Below are 26,466 nucleotides of genomic sequence, written 5' to 3'. Positions count from 1 at the left end.
CTACAACTGGACTTACTGATCTTAAACTTTCTCTTTCCCCAACTGTCTCTTGGAAGCTTTGACTCACACTGAGACATGCTGATGTTCATGCCCCACAGGGGCCTCCTCCCCCACCCCCCGCCACGTCTCACCCCATCACCATATCCTTCTACCCCTTCCTCTCTCTCATCTGTTTATCCAGCTTCCGCCTTAAAGACATGAACGTTATTCACCTCAACCACTCCTTGTGGGAGCAAGTTCCAAATTCTCCCCACTCTCTGGGTAAAGACGTTTCCCTTGAATTCCCAATTGCATTTCTTTGTGACCATCTCCTGTTCATCGCACCAAGTTCGGGACTCTTCAACAAGCGGAAAAACTCCTCTTTGCATCTATCCTATTGAATGCTTTCATTGTCTTGAAGATTTGTATTGGGTCGTACCTCCGCCTTATCTTTCCTGTCGAGGAGGACTCCAGCCTGTCCAATCTTTCCTGATAGTTCCAGCCTCTGGGTTCTGGAATCCTCTTTGTCAATCTGTTTTCCTCCTCCTCGAGGGTGAATACCTGGACTGTGCACAGTAACTCCAGGTGTGACCCAGCCATTCTTCAGTACAGGTTCAACATCTTTCTGCTTTGGAATTCCAGTCCTTTAGAAAAGTGATCCTTGCTCTCTCTGTCCTTGTTTTTAGTCAGCTTCCTGTTCATTCTACTGCTTCTGCCAAGGCTCCACCTCTCCTGACCATCTCGATGGCCTTTTGAAAATCCAAGTATATTACATCTACTACATGACCCTTGTCTACACTTTCTGATACTTCTTCAAAGAATTCAAGAAGGTTGGTCAAGTGAGACCTTCCCTTTAGAAATCTATGCCGAACGCTCTTTGATTTTGCAACTGAGTTTGGGTTGAGGCTCAGTTGATGTCACAAGGTTCCAGGTTCAAATCCCATTCCAGGGCACCCACAACAAGGCTGCCATTCCACTGCAGCACTGAGGGTGTGCCGCACTGTTGGAGGTTCAGCCCTTCAGAAACATTGTCAAACTGAGGCCCTGTCTGCCTGCTTGCATAGATGTAAACGTTCCCATTTCGCAGAAGAGCAGCGGATCTGGGGGTGTGGAGGGGAGGGGGTGTAGCGGGGTTGGGCGGGAGGCAGTAGGGTGGGGTAATGGGGTGAGGGATTCTCCCTGGGTCAATACATATTCCTGGCTTATCATCACTAAAACAGCTCACCTGGTCATTACCGCAGTGCAGTCTGTGGGAGCTGGCTGTGCTCAAATTGCCTGCTGTGTTCCCAACATTACGACAGTAACTGCACATCATTGGTGGCAGTGACTTTGGGGTGAGTGTGAAAAGTCTTTCTTTGTAAGGCAGGGGGTAAAGGGGAAGAGTGAGGCGAGGAGGTTTAGAAAGGGAATTTCCAGTGGAATGTAGGTGATTGAAAGTATAAACATCCCAACAGCGCACATTTTGTTTTATTGTTCAACTTTGGTGTGTTTATGTTCAAACTGCATTCAGTGAACAATAAAACATTGTGCGTCAGTTCTATATTACCAAGTTGTCAAAGTAAATTAATTTGTCTATTTGGAAGGGACTGTACATTTCTAGGTAGGCTACACTTTCCATCTAATTTATTTAACTTATTTATTAATTGCTGAATGTTGCCCATTTCCTCATCTCCAGTTAACCTGTGTGTCTCCACATCATTCCTATCTAGTCTGCAATTGTGACAGGCCACATTTAATCTTACTTATGTTTCTGTGTGTGTGTGTATGTCTGTGTGCTTGCGTGCATGCATGTGTGTGCGTGCATGTGTGTGCGTGCATGTGTCTGTTTGTGTGTGTGCATGTGTGTCTGTTTGTACATGTGTGTGCATGTGTCTGTGTGTCTGTTTGTGCGTGTGTGTGCATGTGTCTGTGTGTGTGTACACTTGTGTGTGTCTGACTATCTGTGTGTGTGTGTGTGGCTATGTGTCTTTTGATTGTGTGTTGCCTCTGTATTTGTGTCTTGTGTGTGTGTCTATGTGTGTGGACATTTGTACTTTTGTGTGTGTTTGCACGTGTGCATATGTGTTTGTGTGAGCGCATTCTTGTGTGTGTGTATGGTTGTGCGTGTGTGCGTGCCTGTGCATGTGTGTGTTCGTGTACTCTTCTTCTGAATTCGAACAGGAAACGGTCGAGCACATGTTTCAGTGAGATAGATTGCAGCCCAACCAACTTCGGCGCAGCCGCAAGAGTTCCAGCCAGAGTCCGGCACAGTTTGGTGAGTGATCATCACGCTAACTGTGGTTACAGTCTGGGGGGAGGGGTGGGGGAGGATCTCTCCGTCAGCAGCACCAGTGTGAACCTGGCCCACACACCGTCAGCCAGCTCCTCGGTCTGATCTGTCAGCCAAGTGTCAGCTCTAGGAGCTGGTTGGTGGTGTGTGGGTCAGGGTCAGCCGGGTAGCAACTCTCTTATCTCCGACGGTTCATGGCCCCTTGCAGAGAGTTCAGCACAAGGCCCAGGCTGACACCCCCACTGCGGTTCTGAGGGAAAACATCATTGGAAGAAAACCAGGTGAGCACATTGGTGTTTGTCGGATCCTGCTGTGTGCAAATTTGCTTCAGTTTCTCCAACAGTGACTACATTTCAAGAGTACCTCATTGGCTGTAAAGCGCATTGACATATTTACAGAACATTAGTCAACCAGATGAAGTTTACAATGATGGGCACGATTCTCTGAAATGGAGACAAAGTGTTCGCGACATCGTGAACGCCGTCGAGGTTCACGACGGCGCGAAACGGCCCCTATCCCGACCGATTCAGGGCCCGAAAATGTGCAAGGGCAAGGGCGGCGCCGCGTCATTTACGCAAGCCAGGCCTTGGCGCCGCGTAAAGGCGGCGCCGCATACAAGACGCGGCCGGCGCCGCATAACTGGCGTCACCCGCGCATGCACGGTTGCAGTCCTCCCCGAGTCCGCCCCGCAAGTAGCTGTCCGATGGATCTTGCGGGGCTGCGGAAGAAAGGAGGTCCTCCTTCAGAGAGGCCGGCCCCATTTGAGGCCCCCCCCTGGTGCAGGATCTGCCCCCCCCCCCCCCCCCAGCGATCCCGCGCTGTTCCCGCCGGCAGCGACCAGGTGTGGACGGCGCCGGGGGGAACCCGCCATTTTGGTCAGGCCGCTCGGCCCATCCGGCTCTGAGAATCGCGGGGGTACTGGTGAATCGCCATTTTGGCTGTCTCGGGCGATTCACTGGACCGCGCCGCGCAAAACGCGATTGTGCCGATCTGGCCGCTTCCGTGAATCGCGGGAGGGCGTCGGACCGGCGTGGCGGCAACATTTGGCGACCCAGGCGATTCTCTGAAACGGCGCGGGAGCGGAGAATCCCGCCCAATGACTTTGATTCCAGATTTTTTTTGTTGAATTCAAATCTGGTCATCTTCCTTGGAGTGGGATTCGAACCGGGGTCCCCAGAGCATTACCCTGGGGGGTCTCTGGATTACCAGCCTAGTGACAATACAACTGTGCCCCCACTGCCATGTGAAAACCCCCATGGTCAAACAGCCTTCCTTGGCTCACACGTGAAGAATGGACATGGCAATGAGTTGCCAGGGTGACTCCAGGGAGCTGTAGCCCAGTCCCTCTGTCCAGAGAAGAAGGAGGTGGCCATTCTGCCCATTGATCCTCTGCCAGCTCTTTGAAAGGGCTATCCCCTTATTCCCACTCCATTCCCCTCACCCCTGATTCCTACAATGTTTCCCCATTTCAAATTTTTAATTCATATAACCAAATCTGGAATGTCAAGCTAGTCTCAGTGACGGCGAACATGAAACTATCATCGATTGTTGTAAAAACCCGTCTGGTTCACTCGTGTCCTTTAGGGAAGGAAATCTGCCGTCCTTACCCAACTCCCCCTTAACCTTCTCTGCCTCATGGAGAACAATCCCAGCTTCGTCGGTCTGTCCACATTAACTGAATGCCTCACACCCCCTGGTTCCATTCTGGGAAATTTCCCCTGCATCACCTCCAAGGCCTTGACATCCCTCCTGAAGTCTGGCACCCAGAACTGGACACAATTCTCCAGTTGAGGCCTAGTCTGTTTCTTATAAAGGTTTACCGTAGCCTCTTTGCTTTAATACTCTTATTTATAAAAGCCCAAATCCTAACTACCTGGTTATCGTCCTTCCAGTTAGTTTTAATGATTTCTGCACATGTAAGAACATAAGAACTAGGAGCAGGAGTAGGCCATCTGGCCCCTCGAGCCTGCTCCGCCATTCAATGAGATCATGGCTGATCTTTTGTGGACTCAGCTCCACTTTCCGGCCCGAACACCATAACCCTTAATCCCTTTATTCTTCAAAAAACTATCTATCTTTATCTTAAAAACATTTAATGAAGGAGCCTCTACTGCTTCACTGGGCAAGGAATTCCATAGATTCACAACCCTTTGGGTGAAGAAGTTCCTCCTAAGCTCAGTCCTAAATCTACTTCCCCTTATTTTGAGGCTATGCCCCCTAGTTCTGCTTTCACCCGCCAGTGCCATATACCTCCAGGTCTCTCTGGCCCTGCATCTCCTTTAGAATTGTTCAGTGTGTATCACGGAAAAGAGACACGTGTTGCTGCAGTTTCTCACCTGGCACTCATCAGGACAAATGCAAGAATACCAAATTTCAAACAGTCACAACAATCTATGTAGAGGAAATTATGCTGATTGGTTGGTAAGTCAATTCTAATTGGTCAAGACATTGCCATGGAGAAAGAACTGCGTCTCAGGGGCACAGTGGTTAGCACTGCTGCCTCTCAGTGCCAGGGACCCAGGTCCAATTCTGGTCTTGGGTGACTAACTGTGTGTAGTTTGTATGTTGTCCCCATGTCTGCGTGGATTTCCTCCAGGTGCTCCGGTTTCCTCCCATAGTCCAAAGATGTGCAGGTTAGGTGGATTGGCCATGATAAACTGCCCAGTAGCGTCCAAAGGTTAGATGGGGTTATGGGGGTAGGGTGGAGGAGTGGGCCTAGGTAGGGTGCTCTTTCAGGGGGTCGATGTAGACTCAATGGGCCGAATGGTCTCCTTCTGCAGTGTATCGATTCTAAGTTTTTGAATCTATTGGATCCCCAAACTCCTGCTCCTTCATAAAGGCCCATGACTTGAACATATTCCTTTTGTTTGCAGAGAGCAGGCCTCTGAATATATGTTGCCTCTGGCTAGTGTAAATGAACTACGTTACAGCTCGACTGATTAACTTAAACTGGTTGCTAGTGTAGCCAATAGCGCACTCGGGATTGTTCAGCGAGTGCTGCCCAATCGTGGAATCCCATCTAATGGTAGACATTTTGTTTTGAATTTTGGAAGCGCGGCTAGTTGAGTACGGTCTGTACTCTGCCTGTTATGAACAGCCAAAGGAACATGTTTGATTCAGTCAGCCAATCATTGGGACATATTGCTTACCAGTTATGCCAACTAATTATCATCCTTTTGTCCCGTCATATAAATTGTGATCATTTGAAATTTGGAATTCTTGTGTTTGCCCTAATGAGTTCAAGATAAAAAGCTTCGACAAGGTGTCTCTCTTTGTGGGCGGCACGGTAGCACAGTGGTTAGCGCCAGGGTCGCAGGTGCGATTCCCGGCTTGGGTCACTGTCTGTGTGGAGTCTGCACGTTCTCCCCGTGTCTGCGTGGGTTTCCTCCGGGTGCTCCGGTTTCCTCCCACAGTCCAAAGATGTGCGGTTTAGGTGGATTGGCCATGCTAAACTGCCCTTAGTGTCCTAAAAGTTTAGGTGGGGTTACTGGCTTATGGGGATAGGGTGGAGGTGCGGGCTTGGGTAGGGTTGGATGCTCTTTCCAAGGGCCGGTGCAGACCCGATGGGCCGAATGGCCTCCTTTTGCACTAAATTCTCTGATTCCTCACAGAAATGTTCAAGTTGTGTTCTACCAAGTGATTGTTTGTGCCCTTTATTTTCTGTTACCTCGCCGCGATCTTCCTCTAAGATGCACCACTTCACATTTTGCAGCGTTTGGTTTCCGCTGCCGCCGGTCTGTCTGCGTCGCCCTGAAGTCTGTTGCTATCGGATTCACATTCAAAATAAAACGATCATCTTGTGAATTTGCTCTTTTCACCAGGAAGCACATGATGGCGAGGTTAATGCTGTCAAGTTTTCTCCAAGCTCCAAGATTCTGGCCACAGGAGGCAGTGATCGGAGAGTGAAGCTGTGGGACATCGTGGGAGGTGAGCACGACAGGAGGTCATCGGGATAACGAGCAGAGCATAAATTAAACTGGAGAGTCAGCAAATTAGCGATGATGACAACCAAAATAAATAAAATAAGTAGGAATCTGAGAACTTAGAAATAATTGGAAGGAGGGTCGGCTGTGTATGTGCATGAGAGGGAGTGTGCATTTATGAGTGTGTGTGTGAGAGAATGCACAAGTGTGAATGTGTGAGTGCACACATGAGAGTGCACATGTGTGTGAGTGCATGTGTGTGTGTGTGCACGTGTGTGCACATGTGTGAGAGTGCACGTGTGTGTGTGAGTGCACGTGTGTGAGTGCACGTGCACGTGTGTGAGTGCACATGTGTGTATATGTGAGACTGAGTATGTGTGAGTGCACATTTATGAGTGTATGCATGTGAGTGCGCGTGAGTTTGTGTGTGCGAGTGCATGTATGTTAGAGTACATATGTGAGAGTGCACATGTGAAGGTGCATGTGTGTAGAGTGCATGTGCGTGAGAGCATGTGTGAGAGTGTGTATCTGTGTGCTTGTGTGTGGGTATGTGTGCGCCTGTGTGTATATGATTGTGTGTGGGTGTGTGTATGTATGTGTGTGAGTGTGTATCTGCCTGTATGTGTATGATTGCGTGTGGGTGTGTATGTGTTGTGTGTAGGTACGTGTGTGCCTGTGTATATGATTGTGTGTGGGTATGTGTGTGCCTGTGTATATGTTAGTGGTGTGTGTGTGCTTCCTTGTGTGTGAGTATGTGTTAGAGTGTGTGTATGTATATGATTGTGTGTGTGTGCCTGTGTGGGTAATGATTATGTGTGTGTATGATTGTGTGTGATGGAGGAGTTGGTATCTGAGTTTCAGTTTTGTTATTCTTCGTGGATTTTGTTGGAGATGGTCACTGGGGTGTAAATGCTACTTGTCACTTAGCAACCCAAACTTGAATGTTGTCCAGGGTCTTGCTGCAGATGGGTGCAGACTGCTTCAGTAGATAGGACCAGATCTTAGGACATCAAATTTCTCGAATATGAGAATGGTATTGGATGAATTGGATAAATGGTTGTCACCGCCAAACAGAAAGACAGCAGAGATTGCAGGATAGGATAGTAAAGTTGGGATGCAAAGCTATACATTTTCTGGAAGGCACTGCCTGCAAGGCTGTTGGAAGCAGATTTAATGATAACCTCAAAAAGGAATTGGATAAATAATGGAAGAAGAAACATCTATAGGGGGCAATGGACTAATTGGATAGGTATTTCAGAGAGTGATTGATGATGGGCCGAACGGCCTCCTTCTGTTCTTTGTCTGATTCCATGCTCGACATTTGAGTTGAATTGCCTGGATTCCGATAGTCCGGCGGGGGGGCTCCTGAGGGTAATGATCTTGGGGGGGGGGGGGGTGGAGGGGCTCCTGAGGGTAATGATCTGAGGGGGGAGGGGCTCCTGAGGGTAATGATATGGGGGGGGCTCCTGAGAGTAATGATCTGCGGGGGGGCTCCTAAGGGTAATGATCTGGGGGGGAGGGGCTCCTGAGGGTAATGATCTGCGGGGGGGAGGGGCACCTGAGGGTAATGATATGGGGGGGGGGAGGCTCCTGAGGGTAATGATCTGCGGGGGGAGGGGCTCCTAAGGGTAATGAGCTGGGGAGGGGCTCCTGAGGGTAATGATCTGGGGGGGGGGAGGGGTGGAGGGACTCCTGAGGGTAATGATCTGAGGGGGGGGGCTCCTGAGGGTAATGATCTGGGGGGGGGGGGGTGGAGGGGCTCCTAAGGGTAATGATCTGGGGAAGGGCTCCTGAGGGTAATGATCTGGGGGGGGGGGGTGAAGGGGCTCCTGAGGATAATGATCTGAGGGGGGAGGGGCTCCTGAGGGTAATAATATTGGGGGGGGGCTCCTGAGGGTAATGATCTGTGGGGGGGGAGGGGCTCCTGAGGGTAATGATCTGGGGGGAGGGGTTCCTGAGGGTAATGATCTGGGGGGTGGCTCCTGAGGGTAATGATCTGGGGGGAGGGGCTCCTGAGGGTAATGATCTGGGGGGGAGGGGCTCCTGAGGGTAATGATCTGGGGGGAGGTGCTCCTGAGGGTAATGATCTGGGGGGGAGGGGCTCCTGAGGGTAATGATCCGGGGGGGGGCTCCTGAGGGTAATGATCTGGGGGGAGGGGCTCCTGAGGGTAATGATCTGGGGGGGGGGCTCCTGAGGGTTATGATCTGGGGGGGGGGCTCCTGAGGGTAATGATCTGGGGGGGGGGGCTCCTGAGGGTAATGATCTGGGGAGGGGCTCCTGAGGGTAATGATCTGGGGGGGGGAGGGGCTCCTGAGGGTAATGATCTGAGGGGGGTGGGCTCCTGAGGGTAATGATCTGAGGGGGGGGGGCTCCTGAGGGTAATGATCTGCGGGGGGGAGGGGCTCCTAAGGGTAATGATCTGGGGAGGGGCTCCTGAGGGTTATGATCTGTGGGGGTGAAGGGGCTCCTGAGGATAATGATCTGAGGGGGGAGGGGCTCCTGAGGGTAATAATATTGGGTGGGGGGGCTCCTGAGGGTAATGATCTGTGGGGGGAGGGGCTCCTGAGGGTAATGATCTGGGGGGAGGGGCTCCTGAGGGTAATGATCTGGGGGGGAGGGGCTCCTGAGGGTAATGATCTGGGGGGGAGGGGCTCCTGAGGGTAATGATCCGGGGGGGAGGGGGCTCCTGAGTGTAATGATCTGGGGGGGGGCTCCTGAGGGTTATGATCTGAGGGGGGCTCCTGAGGGTAATGATCTGGGGGGGGGCTCCTGAGGGTAATGATCTGGGGGGAGGGGCTCCTGAGGGTAATGATCTGGGGGGGAGGGGCTCCTGAGGGTAATGATCTGGGGGGGAGGGGCTCCTGAGGGTAATTATCTGGGGGGGAGGGGCTCCTGAGGGTAATGATCCGGGGGTGAGGGGGCTCCTGAGGGTAATGATCTGGGGGGGGGGCTCCTGAGGGTTATGATCTGGGGGGGGGGCTCCTGAGGGTAATGATCTGGGGGGGGGGGCTCCTGAGGGTAATGATCTGGGGGGGGGGGGCTCCTGAGGGTTATGATCTGGGGGCGGGGCTCCTAAGGGTAATGATCTGGGGTGGGGGGGGGCTCCTGAGGGTAATGATCTGGGGGGGAGGGGCTCCTGAGGGTAATGATCTGGGGGGAGGGGCTCCTGAGGGTAATGATCTGGGGGGGGGGCTCCTGAGTGTAATGATCTGGAGGGAGGGGCTCCTGAGGGTAATGATCTGGGGGGGAGGGGGCTCCTGAGGGTAATGATCCGTGGGGGGGGGGCTCCTGAGGGTTATGATCTCGGGGGGGGGGGCTCCTGAGGGTAATGATCTGGGGGGAGGGGATCCTGAGGGTAATGATCTGGGGGGGAGGGGCTCCTGAGGGTAATGATCTGGGGGGAGGGGCTCCTGAGGGTAATGATCTGGGGGGATGGGCTCCTGAGGGTAATGATCTGGGGGGGAGGGGCTCCTGAGGGTAATGATCTGGGGGGGAGGGGCTCCTGAGGGTAATGATCTCGGGGGGGGGGGGGGCTCCTGAGGGTTATGATCTCGGGGGGGAGGGGCTCCTGATTGTAATGATCTGGGCGAATTCTCAGATATTGTCTTCGGAATGAAACAAGGTGAATATCCGAATATAAGAAGTCGAGCAGGAGCAGAGAACGCAGCTCTGGGAGCCAGTCTGCCAATCGATATTCAATCCCATCCAATCATCATGGGGACGATTCTCCGAGCCCCGGGCAGGGCCGGAGAATCTGAGCAACCGCGCCACGATGCCCCCACGCCGGCGCGCGATTCTCCGAGGTGCGGAGAAGCGGCGCCATTTGCGCCGGCGCCTTTCCCGTGGCGCCGGCCGCTGAAAACAGCGGGGCCACCGATTCTCCGGCCCGGATGGGCCGAGCGGCCGCTCCGACACGACAGAGTCCCGCCGACGCCGTTCATCCCTGGTCGCTGCCGGCGGGATCTCTGCGGGAACGCTCGGGGGTCGGCCCGTGGGTGGGGGTGGGGGGGGGGCCTCCGAACGGGTCTGGCCCGCAATCGGGGCCCACCCATCGGCGGGCTGGCCTATTTCCCCCCCCCGGGACTACTGACAGCGGCAGCTAGCCCCTGAACACTGACCCCAGTGTTGGGTCGGGTCGGCGCGCGTAAGTAGTTCCCCGCGCATGCGCGGGATTGAGCTGGCCCAACTGCGCATGCGCGGGACCCAAGGCGCCACATCTTTTACGCGGCGACGGGTCTCCGAAGCCGCGGCGAGGCCCCACCCCTGCAAATCACGCCACGCCAGCCCCACGGAGTACCCAGAATAGGGGTCTGGGAACGGGTGCCGATACCGGAGTACAACACTCCGGTTTTTACTCCGGCGTCGGCACTTTGACTCCCGTTGGGAGAATCCCGCCCCATATTCCTGATTCCCTCAGTGCGCTAATGTCTATTGATCTCAACCTTGAATATACTCAACAACGCAGCAGCCACCCCTCTCTGTGGCCGAGAATTCCAAAGATTCACCACCCTCGGAGTTCCCATCCCAGTCCTAAATGGTCTACCCCCTTATTCTGACCCTGTGGCCCCTTGTGGATCCCAAGCCAGACGGTGAAGTAACAAATTGGACATGAATCCCTTTCTTAATAGTTCATTTATCTACAGACTGTAGTGTGACATGTGTCTGCCTCCTACCTACCCAGTGTCCCAGCAGTCTCCCTTTATATGTGCTCTAGGCGCTTAATTAAGACATGCCCCACAGCTGTGCTTCTTAACAATATAATTAACATATCATTAACATCCTGTTCTCTTCAATCAGGGAGCACAGTGTTTATGCTATCATTCCCTGTAAGAATTTTGTGCATTTCTGTGGTGGCTTGACATATATGTGCTGGAGGTGTGTGTTCTAATCTAAAAGGAGTGTATTCAGGAAGAGAAGGACAATATTGGCACGGAGTAACTCAGTAATGGTGTTCATCCCGCAGCTTTGGGGTTTACTCTGCCCGGCCCCTCCGCTCCCTGGCTCCGCACTGGAGCACTATTGTCCAGACTTCACATGCTCCCGTGCGAGTGGCTCAGCCCGTCACATGGGCCCACCCCCTTAAAGGGGCCACGCTACCACAACCCACTCCCCTTAAATGCCTCAGTTAACAACAAGATAACTATTCACAATATGATCCACATTAGGGATGACAACATAAGGGAAAGAGAGTCGGTCCATTAAAGAATCAATCGACCTGGTCCGCATGGATCTCCTCAACACAGCAGCCGATCTTTCACCTTCTGGAACAGTCGGGTTTTCCGAAGCAGGGAGCGAGGCGAGTCTGAAGACGACGGGCCATCGGGAGCTCGGTGGGTGACCTGCCCGTCCAAGGGTGGGTCGTGGTGTTGGAGATCTGTAAAGAGCTGGAAAGATGGAGACCTGGTGGCCAATCGGATTGTGCGTTGGATTTTTTAAATCCTCACGGCCTTCTCAGTCAGTCCATTGGGTGAAGGGTGGTATGGAGCGGTCCTTGTGTGCCGGATCCTGTTAGCCCTGACAAAAGTTTGGACTTCGACCCCCCCCCCCCCAACGGAGTACCGCTACCCCAGACGATGGCAGACCGTGGGTGGCAAGAAAGCGGCGTTGCCCGTCGACGCTCACTGACGAGGTTGTGGGGCCCACATCCTGAACCGAGAGCCACACGGATTGGGCATCGACCAGGACTGAAAACATTCGGCCCAGGAAATGTCCTCCATAGTTTACACGGACCCTGGTCCAGGGACGACCTGGCCATTCCCAGGGTTGGATGCTGGCCGATGAGGGTAATAACTGCTGGGACTGACATGGGCGCACTTCTGAACCAAGTTCTCGATTGCCCTATCCAGGCCAGGTCACCATATGTCGCTGGGGGGCAGCATCTCCATCTTAGTTTTCCCCGAGTGGGCGCAGCACAACTCCTGGAGGAGGAGCTCCCTGGCTGGGAGTGAAGGAAAGAACCACGCCTTGCGATCCCCACAAAATCATCCTGTCTTCACAAGTAGGTTTTATCACGGCATGTACAGTCGGCACTCAGCTTTGTCCGGTGCCAACCAGACAAAATCATCCTTCGCACCTCAGCCAGGACCGCCTCCCGACAGGTCCAGTTTCGGATGTGATCGATGAAATGGGCAGTGTGTCCAGAAAGTTCAAGGCAAGCACAATTCCTTGAGAGACACCACGTTGGGAGGTGGAGGACTCTTGTGGAGGGGGTGTAACCCGGTTTCATCCACGGGGAAGCTCCAATAAGTTACGTCTGTGACCTGAAAGGTGCATTATTCTCTCTTCAGGAGGGCCCCCGTGTTTTAACGCTTCTTCCAGACTTGACATGTGTTCCTCCCAGGTGGTCCCTGTAACCAGCACGTCGTCATGGTAAACTGTTACCTTTGGGATCCCTTGGAGGAGGTTTCACATTGTGAGCTGGAAGGTGGCGCAGGCTAGTGCTACTCTGAAGGGCAATCTTGTGTATTGGCACAACCCTTTGTGGAGGTTTATAGTTTCTGAGATACCTCATCCAACTCTAGTTGGACGTGTGTGCGGCGAAGTAAAGTCCAGCTTTGAATAGGTTAGACGTCTTGACAGCTTGGCATTGAGGTCTTCGATCCTGGGGACAGGGTATCTGTCCACCTGTGCAGCCTGTTTTTTTGTCTTCGTATAGTCCCCACAAATTCTGATGGATCTGCCCGGTTTGAGGACAGGCACAACAGGAGCAGCCCACTCTGAGAGTTAGACTGGTGTTATGGTACCCAACTCCTCGAGGTGCTTTAATTCGGCCTCCACCTTCTGGTACAGGATGTAAGGAAGTGGCCTGGCTCTGAAGAATCTGGGCCTTGCTTCAGGCTTTACATAAAACTTTGCTTTCACACCTTGCAGCCCAGTTCACTGTGGAAGATGCCATTGTAAAGGTGCAGGACATCTTTGAGTTTGCCGTGGGAAATTTAAAACATTTCCAGCTGGTTCAGCCTGACGTGTTTCGACCAGTCCCTTCCCAGGAGGCGGGCCTGTGCCCTTCCGCAACAACGAATGTAAGACGCATTTCTTGCACCTTGTTGAGCCACTCAACAGGACGGACGATCTTAAGGGTCTTCCTCGTAAATGTTGATAGCTGTGCCTTGTTGCTGCTTAGCTGCCGGACCCGGGATATAGAATCATAGACCATTCAGCCTGTCAAGTCTGCACTGACCCTCCGAAAGAGCACCCAGTCCAGGTTCACTCCCCCGCCATATCCCCTTAACCTCACCTAACCTTTGGACATTAAAGGGCAATTTAGCATGGCCAATACACCTCTGCTACACATTTTGGACTGTGGGAGGAAACCCACACAGGGAGAAAGTGCAAACTCCGCACATCAGCCGAGGTCGGAATCGAACCCGGGTCCCTGGCACTGTGAGGCAGCAGTGCCAAGCACTGTGCCACCATAAAGCCCATGGAGTTATACAGTTCGAGGTTTGTTCACTCATGACGATGGCTGAAACCAGAGTGTCAACCTCAAACTTTAAGGGTTTGTCATTCACATTCAGAATAATCTCAGTCGGGCCTGTTGTTTTCAGGAGGATGGGGTTTAATTGATGCATGACATGCCCCTCTTTCGAGCTCCTTTCCACTTGGTACAGTTGCCACGGGAACTGTTGCTGCTGCACCCTTTTTTTTACCCAATAGCATGCGTGGATGTGGCCTGGCTGGCTACACTTAAAGCACATGTTCTCCCAACATGGGCAATCCTCCTGTGGATGGCCCCCTCCGCAGCGATCGCAGTCCACTTCAACTTGGGGTTGATGACCTAACCGGTTCCCAGTCCTCTGATTGTGGTCCCATGCCCAGGAGTGGGTCTGATTTCCACCAGGCCTGGTGATCCTGACACTAATCCCGCAGCCTTATTGCCCCAAACTAAATTTACTCCCCCTCCAGCCACATTGTGGGGTTCACTGGCGACCTTATGCTGCACACTTCATCACCTGCGCGCTCTGAATCGCCTTCTCTAGTGGTCTCTACCAAAAGCTTCTTTTGTACATTGAGATCCTGCATCCCGCAAACCAACCGGTCACGAAACATGTCGCTAAGTGCGGTTCCGAACGCGCGGTGCTCAGCAAATTGTGATGAAGACTATGAAGGACTTCTCGGGGTCCCGGACTACTATGTTAAATTTGTAACGCTGAAGAATGATTCAGGGCCTCGGGTTAAAATATTCCTTCACCAGTTTGACCGGCCGGTCGATGGGCTTCAAGTCGGTGCCTCAGGGGACGTCAAATTTGAGGTTGTAGGTTTGAGGCCCACAGACTGTCAGAAGGATCACCAGTGATCTCATCTGCAGTGAGCTAACGGAGTCGTAATATGTACTGACTCCAAGCCTCAGACCCTTATTTTGACTCCCTTGTTCTTTAATGAATTGCTGGCTCCTGAGTTTTCCGGGACCTCTCCATGCTTGGGGAGCCTTTTCCTCCCCTCTCGATTCTGCAGCACTTCGCTGCGGACAAAGCTTTAACCTCATCGCCAATGTGGTAGCTCAAGATATACATGCTGGAGATGTGTGGTAAACCAAAGGGGATGAAATAAGCAAGACAAAGGCAAGCATGACATTGGTATGGAGTAACTAGGTGCAGGTGTTCACTCCCCAGCTCCAGTGTTTACCTGTCCGGCCCCTTCAGTCCCTGGCCCCGCGTTGGCGCACTATTGACAAGGGTTCACGCTCCCCACGCAATTGGCTCAGTGTCCGTCAAATGGGTCCACGAGCCCGTCCCCTTAGAACGACCAAGCTTCCAAACTTTCAGTGGGATCACCTCGCGGTGTTCGAAACTCTGTGGGATGTTGACTGAGAGGGCAACCCCTTGATCCCTGGCATAAATCAACTCATCCTCTGTGGGACCCTCTCTAAGACGAGAAAGCAACAGCGGCGAGCCCTGAGCAGTACTAGAAATTATTTCCCCCAACGACAATTAAGATCTCTCCCTTTTTATTTAATAGACAATCTACTTAAGAAATCAATTGAAGCTCCGAGCTTGAATTCCCCGTGGGAAGCGCCTGCTATTGTTCGGTCAGGGTCATGGATGGAGGATGCAATCTTTGCAAAATTATTTATTTCGTTACGTTTTTAGAGTCGGGGCAGATTGCACAGAATGTATCTTCTTAGCAGGTTCATAGGTGGCTGAACAAATCCTGTCAGAATATTGTGAGGGTGGGTCTATTGTGGCTTGCCTCCAATAGAAAAGCTTTTCCAGGCTCCATGAAAGGTACGCCGCCTGGGCACAAAGATATTTGTGTTTGCGCAGATACAGGCCAATGTGTTTTAGTAGATATCTAAGGTGTAGATGGAAAAAGTGGTAATTGTGTGTTACAATAACCGTCGCCCAGTGACAATGGCATTAACATCGCTGAATCCCCCGCTGCCAACATCATAAACTGAACCGGATCAACCGTCTAAATATTGTGGCGACAAGAGCAGGCCAGAGGCTGGGAATTAATTCTGTGAAGCGTTACTCACCCCCTGACTTCCCACAGCCTGTCCACCATCTACAAGGCCCAAGTTAGGAGTGTGATGGAATACTCTCCACTTGCCTGGATGAGCGCAGCTCCAACAACACCCAAGCAGAAACCTGCAGGCCTAAGAATCCAGTGTTGGTGGATTGGATTTGTTTATTGTCGCGTGTACTGAGGGGCAGTGAAAAGTATTTTTCTGCGAGCAGCTCAAACAGATCATTAAGTACATGAAAAAAAAGAAGAAAAAGAAAATACATAATAGGGCAACACAAGGTCCACAATGTAACTACATAAACATCGACATCGGGTGAAGCATACAGGAGTGTAGTATTCAGATCAGATCAGTCCATAAGAGGGTCGTTTAGGCGTCTGGTAACAGCGGGGAATAAGCTGTTTTTGAATCTGTTTGTGCGTGTTCTCAGACTCAAGAGCCGGTGCAGACTCAAAGGGCCAAATGGCCTCCTTCTGCACTGTAAATTCAATGATAATCTATGATTAATCTAGGACAAAGTTTTGGCACAACATCGTGGGCCGAAGGGCCTGTTCTGTGCTGTATTTTCTATGTTCTATGTTTTGTATCTCCTGCCTGATGGAAGAAAAGAGTGAGTAAACCTTGTGGGAGGGGTCTTTGATTATGCTGCCCGCTTTCCCCAGGCAGTGGGAGGTGTAGATGGAGTCAATGGATGGGAGGAGGGTTTGTGTGATGGACTGGGCTGTGTTCTTTCTTGTGGACTTGGGCTGAGCAGTTGCCATACCAGGCTGTGATGCAGCCAGATAGAATGCTTTCTGTGGTGCATCTGTAAAAGTTGGTGAGGGTTAATGTGGACATGCCGAATTTCCTTAGTTTCCTGAGGAGGTATAGGCGCTGTTGTGCTTTCTTGGTGGTAGAGTTGACGTGAGTGGACCAGGACAGATTTCTGATGATGTGCACCCCAAGGAATTTTAAGCTGTCAACCATCTCCACCTCGGCCCCGTTGATGCTGACAGGGGTGTGTACGATACTTTGCTTCCTGAAGTCAATGACCAGCTCTTTAGTTTTGCTGGAATTGAGGGATAGATTGTTGTCGTTGCACCACTCCATTAGGTTCTCGATCTCCCTCCTATATTCTGACGCTGTCACAGTTGAGCAATATGAATTTTGAGCCATAACTATATAGTTAGAAAGTATAAATCTGAAATAGTCACTGTCCTGTAAAACGAAATGGAGTTGAGAGGGCAGGTGACTTTTTCTTTCCTGCCAATACACAAAATATTGCCAAGATCCCAGAGTTCATTTCCATGTCTAGATAAGTCATTAAAGTGCAAATGAACTTCCTGAACATATCTTTAAGAAGTCACTAAAATGCACACGCCCCTTCCTTTGATTAATGGCTGCATTTCTCCAAATAATTTAAAATAGACATGCCGCCAAAGCTTTGCACCTTGCACTCAACAGGACAGATGCATGAATGCCAAATTTGAACGGGAACAACGATTAATACAGCAGGAGAAACAAAGTGCTGATTGGTTGGCAAGTGGGCACTGGGAACAGTTACCCCAAAGTTTTTGTTCTTAATTCAGAAAAGGCAAGTTGACTCTGACTGTTCAAAACATACCATGGTGAATACATCAGGGAACAGCGTCCTCCACACCTTTTGTTCAATGGAATGGGCACAATTCCTGGACAAAATCCTCTTGACCTTGCGGACTCCAAATGGACTTGCTGTTTGACACAACGGAACTTATTAATTCAGCAGCTCACGCAGTTAAGTTCAGTTTTGCCAACACCATGTATGCCCAAATAGATGGTGTTGCCCTGGGATCCCTTCTGGGCCCAGACCTCGCTTCTGTTTTTGTTGATTTCCACAAGAAACGTATTTTCGATGGAATGACATCTAGATATGTTTGCTACATTTGAATCTGAAGCTGTATGCATGAATTTCCTGACACACCTTAATGGGCTCCATTCCGCGCTCCCATTCACCTTTGCAATGGAGCAATCTATGTGCCAAACGCAAGCCTGCCTTCCCTGTTCAGTATACGTGTTGGGGTTCGTACCGTTCCGCATGCTGTAAGATTGGTCCACTCGACAACCTCGTAAACAGGGGCGAGCTATTTGCTCACCCTGCAACTCGATGCCGAAATAGATCACACCAAAGACACCCAGCGGATAATGGCTACCCGCGTCCGATCATTGCTCGCTGTATGTCGCACAAACTCAAATAGCCTCAGACTGTCACTTTCAACCCTGAAAAGTGCCTCGCCTACCTCAAACTTTGAGCGACAGGTGAAGCCAGTCGTTCATGCTGCTATAGTGCAGTAGCAACACCAATGGTGTTTTCCACTAACTGGGAGCTGCCATCAAGCCATAAAGACATTTTGCCGATGTGGCAGATGTATTTCAGTGCCAGTGCGATGTCCGATATGTAGGTCGTACATCCCAAAGGCTGGTGGATCGAATCAAACAGCATGACTCTTCTGCTGTTTGCAGTGGGCAGAGTACTGACCCTGCCAAGCAGCCCGTGTTTGTAAAACCTAGAGCGCAATGTCCAACATTAGATGTGATTCTTCAACTGGACAACACGTGCTGAACTATCTTGAATTTGCAAAGAATTAAACTAACAACCAATTTAGGATGATCAGCCTGGGTCATGCATACACTTGCTCGAAGCTGCATGTATTTATATGGAAGACCCGGACCTCTGCAGGCAAAAGGAACTTGTCCAGGCATTGCACCTTTTCAATGGAACAATAGCTTAGGGGACATTGTTCCCTGGTGCATTCCCCATGGCATGTCTCGACCAATCAGAGTTGACTTCTTTGAAACATAAACAAAATCTTTGGGATAAACATTCCCTGGTGCATTCTCCATGGCAACACCTTGACCATTCAGAGTCCACTTGTCAGTCAATTGACTCCCTGTTTCTCCTCCCAAGGGCAGTGGACACATGGTAACACCACTACCTGGAGGTTCCCCACCAAGTCACTCACCATCTCGACTTGGAAATATATCGCCGTTCCTTCACTGAAACCTGAAACTCACTGTGGGTGTACCTACACCACATGCACTGCAGCGGTTCAAGAAGGCAGCTCCCCACCATCTTCTCAAGGGGCAATTAGGGATGGGCAATAAATGCTGGCCTGGCCAGTGACTCTTCGCATCCCGTAAATTAATTTTTTTTAATTGCAGCATAAATTGTTGCCCCCTTTGGCATCCGTGTGTCTGACCTGATGAGTGCAAGATGAAAAGCTTCGGCGGTGTGCCTCTTTTTTTCAGTGATACTCAAGTTCCGTAACATCAAGCAACTAATTTAAAAGGCTGGTTTCACAATGCTGCCGCAGACGTTTTGGCTCTAAACTTGAAACTGAGAGGGTGGGTGTGCAAAGCTCCATTTTACCAAGATGGAATGTGGGAGTGCGGTACCCAGACTCCTTTGTTTAGCAAGGGCCTAACCATCAGAAACGACCACGGAAGATGCTCTGTTCACATGACAGAAACTAGTTGCCGCATTTTAGCAGGGGGGCATGTAAAATATTGTGGGTGCCCACTGCCCACTCTGCCACATTCCCACCCATCCCCCTCCCCTCCCAAGTTCACCCCCTCCCCCCATAATACAGCAGGTGGGCAGGCATAGAAATCGACAGTCCGCCTGCACTATTTAAATAAATAACCAAGAGAAAGTTGGGCTTGTTAACAAGGCCAATAATATGTTGCCCAGTTCCGAAAATGGCTACTGGAGGCAGTGGGGCAGGAGTGGGCAGGCTGTTGTTTTAAAACACCTGTCGGAAGGCTGGGCAGGAAGGGGGCACCATCTTCGGGAGTTGCCCATTGCGAAATGGGGGTTCTCCTCCCCCCCCCCCCCCCGCCCCCTCGCTGAAGATAGTAAACTCCCTTCTTCCTACTCACCTACCTTTGTAGCACCCACCAGCCCCCTCCCCAAATAGCCCAAACCCTCTCCGCCCAGTACCTCAAACTCACCTGGTTTCGGGAACCAGGGGCTGCCTTTTTGGGACTGGTTGAAGTCCTGGCAGTGTCCACATGTGCTACTGGGACTGCTGGCCGATCCGATAAGCCAGCAGGCCCCAAGGTGGGGCATTGTCCTCAGTAATGGGCCCACGTCCCACTGGCAGCCTGTTTAGCCTGTCCACAGGGTGTTGCAGCTGTGGGGTGGAGTGGCATTACCGACTGTGCTTCCACTGGGAGGGTGAGCTCTCCACCCCCTCATTATGCATTGCCTTATATTTAAATCTACTGAACGGTTTGAATAAGGGATATTCGGATCGGATTCCTTTGCCAATCAAGGGGCAACGGCCCGGCCTCAGAAACAGCAATAGGCAGGAGTGGCCTTGAATCCTGTACGTGAGAAACTGCCCCAGGGCCTTGCTTCAAGGCTTCGCTACCGCACTTGACTGAATAAGAGAAATCTGCGACCTCTAACATTAAGCAACAGCGGGTCTGACCTCCTAAACCTCCAGAGCCTTTCTTCACTCTCCAGGGCCATGTGATTTCAAGCCTTCACGGAAAAGCAAGTGTAACTTTTGAACTGCTAAGATCTAAGCTCTGGCTGCTTTTAAAATCCCAGTCGTTTCCTGGGTTTGTGTGGGGCGCGCGAGCAGATGAATACTCGGGTGTTGAGCAATCAACATTTATCTTCCATTTAAAACTCACGATAAAAGCTGATCATTGCTCAGGCGGTGAAACACGTTTTCCGAAAGCCGCAGTCTTCACTCAGCCGGGAGTTGGAAACCAGGTTAACCTTTGCCTGTCGATTTTCATGGAGAGCGCCAATAGCCGATGCGACCATCAATTCACTCGAGGACGCGTGTCGGAGTAAAACAGTGGTTTTAATTAACTATCAACTTTGCCTGCCTGCGACTGGTACATACTGAGGACAGTCCCACAGGACAGCTACTCTTATACTCCTTCAAAGGGGCGGAGTCCGTACATGCTCCAACCTCCTCCAACACCTCCCCCTGTGGGTGAAGCCATACAATGGCCCACAGATAAAACCCACAAGGTTAATAACATAGAACATAACTGGTGAATTAACTGTATTTACATTCACCACATTCACCCCCTGTAATAAAATGAAGTCCGGCGGGGGTGATGGGTCACAAGTTCAGCCGGTCCGGCGCCCGGATCGTACGCTGCGACCGCCGAAGCACTGGTGTTGCAGCCGCTTCAGGTGGCTGGGGAAGTGGGTACGTGCAGCCCCAGGGGTGGACTCCGGAATGGCTCTTCCTGAGCTTCATTCCTGCGGACTGGTGTGCCGGGAATATCGGGAGCGAGCAGCGGCTTACCAGATCTGGGTGGATGAAACCCTCGGTGCTCCCGGAGTTGAACAGGCAAGGTGTCTCGTACCCGTTAACCCGGACGGCCATCATTGAACTCTCGCGGTGCTTGGGTCGCGACTGGTCCAAGGTAACGGCGCTGAGTTGAGGGTAACCAGCGGCGTGGTCGGCTGTGCTGGGGCGGCCCCCCGGTGACTGTCCAAGCAGGCCGTGCGCGTCGAGCGGCGTAGCAGCTGCCGTCCAGGATGGCGGCCCCCGTTGATCAAGTGTGGCGGGCGTCGAGGAAGATGGCAGCCCCCGTGGATCGCACGTGGCTGCCCGCGTGGGGGAGGATGGCCAAAATGGCGGCCCCGTGAGTCGCACGTGCTGTGCGGAGTTGGCAGGCACGCTGCCACATTGCGAGGCCTGCGGGCCTGAGAGTCGGTAGTCCGGGTCTGAGCGTTCGCGCGCTGAGGCTTGGCGAGGCAGACCTTGGCGAAGTGCCCTTTTCGGCCGCAACTGTTGCAGTGCGCGTTGCGGGCCGGGCAGTGCTGTCGAGGGTGTTGAGGCTGGCCGCAAAAATAACAAGGCAACCCCCCATGATGAGCGGGTGGGCGCGCAGCACAGGCCTGGGGTAGTCTCTGGTCAGGAGCCCTCGAGGGGGTCGAGTGTTCTGCTGGAAATGCAGTGAGGCTCTGGAAAGCGACCTCCAGTGAAGTCGCCAGTTTCACCGCCTCGTCCAGGTCCTGGGCCCCTTTCTCGAGCAGTCGCTGCCGCACGTAATTTGATCTGACCCCCGCAACGTAGACGTCTCGGACGGCGAGCTCCATGTGCTGAGTGGCCGTAACGGCCTGATAGTTGCAGTTGCGCGCAAGGGCTTTGAGGTCGCACAGATAGTCGTCAAGTGACTCCCCGGCGTGCTGGCGTCGAGTAGTGAGAATATGTCGCGCGTAGACCTCGTTCACAGGCCGCACGTAGATGCGCTCGAGGATTGCGAGAGCGGCGGTATATGAGGTGGCCTCTTCGAGTTGCACAGAAATGCGGTGACTCACCCGTGCGTGGAGGAGACTCAATTTTTGTCTGTCCGTGACGGTTGCCGTCGACGACGCGGCAAGGTAGGCCTTGAAACACCGCAGCCAGTGTGAAAAAATTTCCTTCGCCTCCGCGGCCTGTGGATCGAGCTCCAGTCTGTCAGGTTTGAGGGCTGACTCCATAATCGTTTTTGTTCAGATAATTAATTAAATTGATGCGACCATCAATTCACTCAAGGACTCGTGTCGGAGTAAAACAAGGTTTTAATTAACTATCAAATTTGCCTGCCTGCGACTGGTACATACTGAAGACAGTCCCACAGGCCCGCTACTCTTATACTCCTTCAAAGGGGCGGAGCCATGGGCGGAGCCCATACATGCTGCAACCTCCTCCAACATCTCCCCCTGTGGGTGAAGCCATACAATGGCCCACAGATAAAACCCACAGGGTTAACTGTATTAACTGTATTTACATTCACCGCAATAGCCTGCAGTGCTCTGACTCCCAACACAACAGGTCAGGGAGTGAGGGAGAGGGGGCGCCCACTCTCACACACAGCCCTGGAGTCCCTAATGGAGGAGGAGGAATGTCCCGCCCTCATTACCCTCCCCACCCCTCCAGTCCCTTCCTCCACCAGCAGCTGGTACTGCACGGCCTGGACTAATCCACTCTCCCCGCCATTTCTAGTCTGGACCAAGGACAAACCCCTGCAGGATCAAACCCACTTGGCGCCTCATTTTGGTTGGAGAAACACAACACTTCCTGTCTTTGGGTGAAGTCCACAGGACGCTCCCGGAATAACCTGCCCTCTTCCCACATTGGGGAGATGGTAGAGTAGTGGCATTGCCACTGGGCTAGTAAACCCGAGACCCAGAGTAATGCTCTCAGACCCAGGTTCAATTCCCGCCACTGCAGATGGTAAAATTTGACTTCAATAAAAAAACAGGAATTAAAAGTCTAATGATGACCATTGCCGATTGTTGTAAAAACCCACCTAGTTCACTAATGTCCTTTAGGGAAGGAAATCTGCCGTCCTGACCCGGTCTTTCCTATATGTGACTCCAGAGCCACACACCGATGCGGTTGACTCTTAACTGTTGGGAGCGTTACTCCATTTGAGGCGCTATATGAATGCAAGTTGTTTGTTTTTTGCTGCTGGGGTGGGCGTTTGCTCCGTTGAATGGGTGATAAGTGGCCGGGGTTTCGATTTCCCGCTGACCCTGTCTTGTCCAATTTTGCCCGGCAGGAATGCTGCGGAAGCAGAAAACTCTGGAGGGGAGCAATGACGGAGTGACCAGCATCGAGTTCGACCCCTCGGTAAGTGAGGAAGAACCATGGATTTGGGGGCTCGGGCAGGTTTGAGAATGTCGTGGGTGGCGGAATACGCCCAAACTTCAGGGGGGGTGAAAAGATGTATTACTGGCTCTTGGCTCTCCCCCTCCCGTCCCCAAACTGACACCCTATCATAGGTTCTTTATTTTTCGACAGGGTGTGGGTATCGCTGGTCGGGCCGGCATTTATTGCCCCTCCCTAATTGCCCTTGAAAAGGTGGTGGTGAGCTGCCTTCTCGAACTGCTGCAGTCCGTAGTTTCAAATCCCACGCCGGCAGCTGGTGGAGTTTAAATTAAATTCCCGTACAGGCCTCCCCGAACAGGCGCCGGAATGTGGCGACTAGGAGCCTTTCACAGTCACGTCATTGAAGCCGACTCGTGACAATAAGTGATTATTATTATTATTAATAAATGGAATATAAAGCTAGTCTCAGTCATGGTGACCATGAAACTATCATCGATTGTCGTAAAACCCATCTGGTTCACTAATGTCTTCTAGGGAAGGAAATCTGCCGTCCTTACCCGGTCTGGCCTACATGTGACCCCAGACCCACTGGTTGACTCTTAACTGCCCCTCACTGAAATGGCCGAGCGAGACAACTGCCCCTCACTGAAATGGCCGAGCAAGACAACTGCCCCTCACTGAAATGGCCGAGCGAGACAACTGCCCCTCACTGAAATGGCCGAGCGAGACAACTGCCCCTCACTGAAATGGCCGAGCGAGACAAATGCCCCTCACTGAAATGGCCGAGTGAGACACTCAGTTCCAGGGCAATTAGGGATGGGCAATAAATGCTGACCCAGCGACGCCCACATCCTGTAAAAGAATAAATATTCCAACTTGAAGCTTCTGTGTATTTTAATTATTGTAACCTCCAATTAACTAACAGCTGCTTCAGGTATGCTCTGGGAACCTTGACCTCATCATTGCGCAAGTTGGTGTTTCTCTTACGAAGAGGGTCAAGTCCAGGGTGACCAAGACACAAACTCTAACCTCCACAACCTGAAACTTCTGTACGTCTCCTTTATCATATGCTTCTCTCTAAGAAGTACTCCTCTGACAGAAATATCACAAAGAATTGGATGGAGCATTGCTGAGGCCACACCGTGGACAGATTTGGTCACCATATATAAGGAGGGATGTACTTGAATTGGAGGCAGTTCACAGAAGGTTAGTCCGACTCCTGGGATGAAGGGGTTTGTCTCGGGGAGGGTGGGGGTGGGTGGGTGGGGGGGGGGGGGGCAAGATTGAGAGGTTGGGCCTGTCGTAAAAATGGAAAGGCAACTTATTATCGAACTGGAGAGTGTGGTGGTATGTATTAGGGGTAATACGGTAGACCACGTGTCGACAGGCTATTGGTGGAGGGATGCCAGGTCCTGATAGGATCTGCCACCTACTGGACTCCACCCAGAAATGCCGGTATAAGAACCCAGTTTTTCCCTCCATTTCCCTCAGCAGTTGCATTCTGTAACCACACTGCTGGGGATAAAGTTCTGCTTAATAAAGCCTTCAATTGACATTACCTCAACCTGCCTCGCGTCATATTGACGGTGCTACAGAGAGTAACTTCGGTGTACAGGGATCTGGGTGTAATCGTGCATGAATCACACAAAACTAGCATGTAGGTCCAGCAGTCAATAAGGAAGGCAAATTGAATTTTGGCCGATATGGCGGAAGGAATATAAAAGGAGGGAAGTGTTGCAGCAACCGTACAAGGCCTCACAGGGTGGGTGCTGGGAGAATATTTCCCCTTGTGGAGTGTTGGGGTTCACCTTTCTCCCTCAGAGACCCTCCTCACACACAAGTTCACAACCCCCCAGATTCACGTGTGTGTGGCTTGAGCAGAACGACAATTTGCGGCTGATAATTCACAGTCGCTTTATTTAATCGCCCCCTACCCTCGGAGAACCTCTTGGTTCTAATAACAGAATCCAATAAAACCTTAAAAAAACACAATCTCTCAGCCCGGGGCCGGGCCGGAGAACCCCCGCGACCGGCGCGAATCGCGCCACGCTGCCCCGACGCTGGCGGGGTTGGCGGCGCCCCAGTAGGGGGCCGTTCTACGCGGTCGGCCCGCCGATTCTCGGCCCGGGATGGGCCGAGCGGCCGTCGTAAAAACGCCGAGTCCCGCCGGCGCCGTTCACACCTGCTCTCAGCCGGCGGGAACTCGGTGTGGAACGGTCGGGGGGGGGTCCGACCCTGGGGGTGGGGGGGGGGCCTCCGATGTGGCCTGGCCCGCGATCGGGGCCCACCGATCGGCGGGCCAGCCTCTCTGGCTGGGGGCCTCCTTTCTTCCGCGCCGGCCCCTCTGGTCCTGCGCCATGTTGCGTCGGGGCCGGTGCGTTGAAGGAAGCGTATGCGCGCGATGGCGCTGGTGTTACTCCGCATGCGCGGACTCTGCGGCGCCCAGTTGACGCCGGGATCAGCAGCTGGAGCGGCGTGGATCACTCCAGTGCCGTGCTGGCCCCCCGTAGGGACCAGAATTGCTGATCCTGAGGCCGTGTTGACGCCGTTGAGAAACGTGACGGCGATTCCGACGCCGGCAACACTTCGCCTCAGGATCACGGATCCCCCTGATGTCAATTTAAAAATGCCGATCGATATTCAAACTAATGTTTTAGCTGAATCACTGACTGTCTGCTTTATGATATCCAACTCCTGACAACCAGAGGAACATTGAGGGGGTTCCCCGTATCCTTCCACAATGGGCGCGATTCTCCCAAAACATTTCAAAGTTAATTTGTGGTGTGTTTTTCAGGGAGTTTCCCGCCGCTATTGACTGACACTTAGTCACGTTTGTTGGGCCCAGGGGAGTTTATCACTAGTTTAGCCAGCACTTGAAATTTTTTTGAGCACCGAGGAGCTGAACTCCGATCAGGCCGCCGTTTTGAAAGGATACCCCGATCTCCAAGTGAGTTTGTGGGTCCCCCACACCTCCACCCATGGGCATTGTCACCCCCACATACATGGACACTACCCCATATCCCCCCCCCAACCAGTGAGGACACCCCATTATGGGGTCCCTGGGGGTTCCCCCTCTTCAGGCTCCCCCAAGCCCCTTTACAGAAACCCTTTCCCTTCTAGGACCCCCACCCGTCACCCACCAACCTCCCGGAAGCCCCTACTTACCTGCTCTGCACTCCCCCACCCTTCAAACCCACCCTACACCCTCATTTCATGGATATGGCAGCCCTCGCCCCCTGGCCCTT

General features: G+C 52.2%; 1 protein-coding gene across 3 annotated transcripts in view; it reads left to right on the top strand.

Annotated features, from left to right (window-relative positions):
• Positions 1-26,466, top strand: part of LOC140392130 (autophagy-related protein 16-like) — a 210,785-nt gene that overhangs the window by 110,184 nt on the left and 74,135 nt on the right. For all 3 annotated transcript variants that reach the window (XM_072477454.1, XM_072477453.1, XM_072477455.1), the window contains 3 exons: positions 2,140-2,233; positions 6,070-6,175; positions 23,172-23,242. In XM_072477454.1, the coding sequence (XP_072333555.1) occupies positions 2,140-2,233; positions 6,070-6,175; positions 23,172-23,242 (271 nt within the window). The remainder of the gene's footprint in view (positions 1-2,139; positions 2,234-6,069; positions 6,176-23,171; positions 23,243-26,466) is intronic.

The sequence above is a fragment of the Scyliorhinus torazame genome, chromosome 15 (genome assembly GCF_047496885.1).
Source record: "Scyliorhinus torazame isolate Kashiwa2021f chromosome 15, sScyTor2.1, whole genome shotgun sequence".
NCBI lineage: Eukaryota > Metazoa > Chordata > Chondrichthyes > Carcharhiniformes > Scyliorhinidae > Scyliorhinus > Scyliorhinus torazame.
The sequence above is the reverse complement of the archived record's forward strand: the minus strand, read 5'-3'. Positions and strand labels throughout refer to the sequence as shown.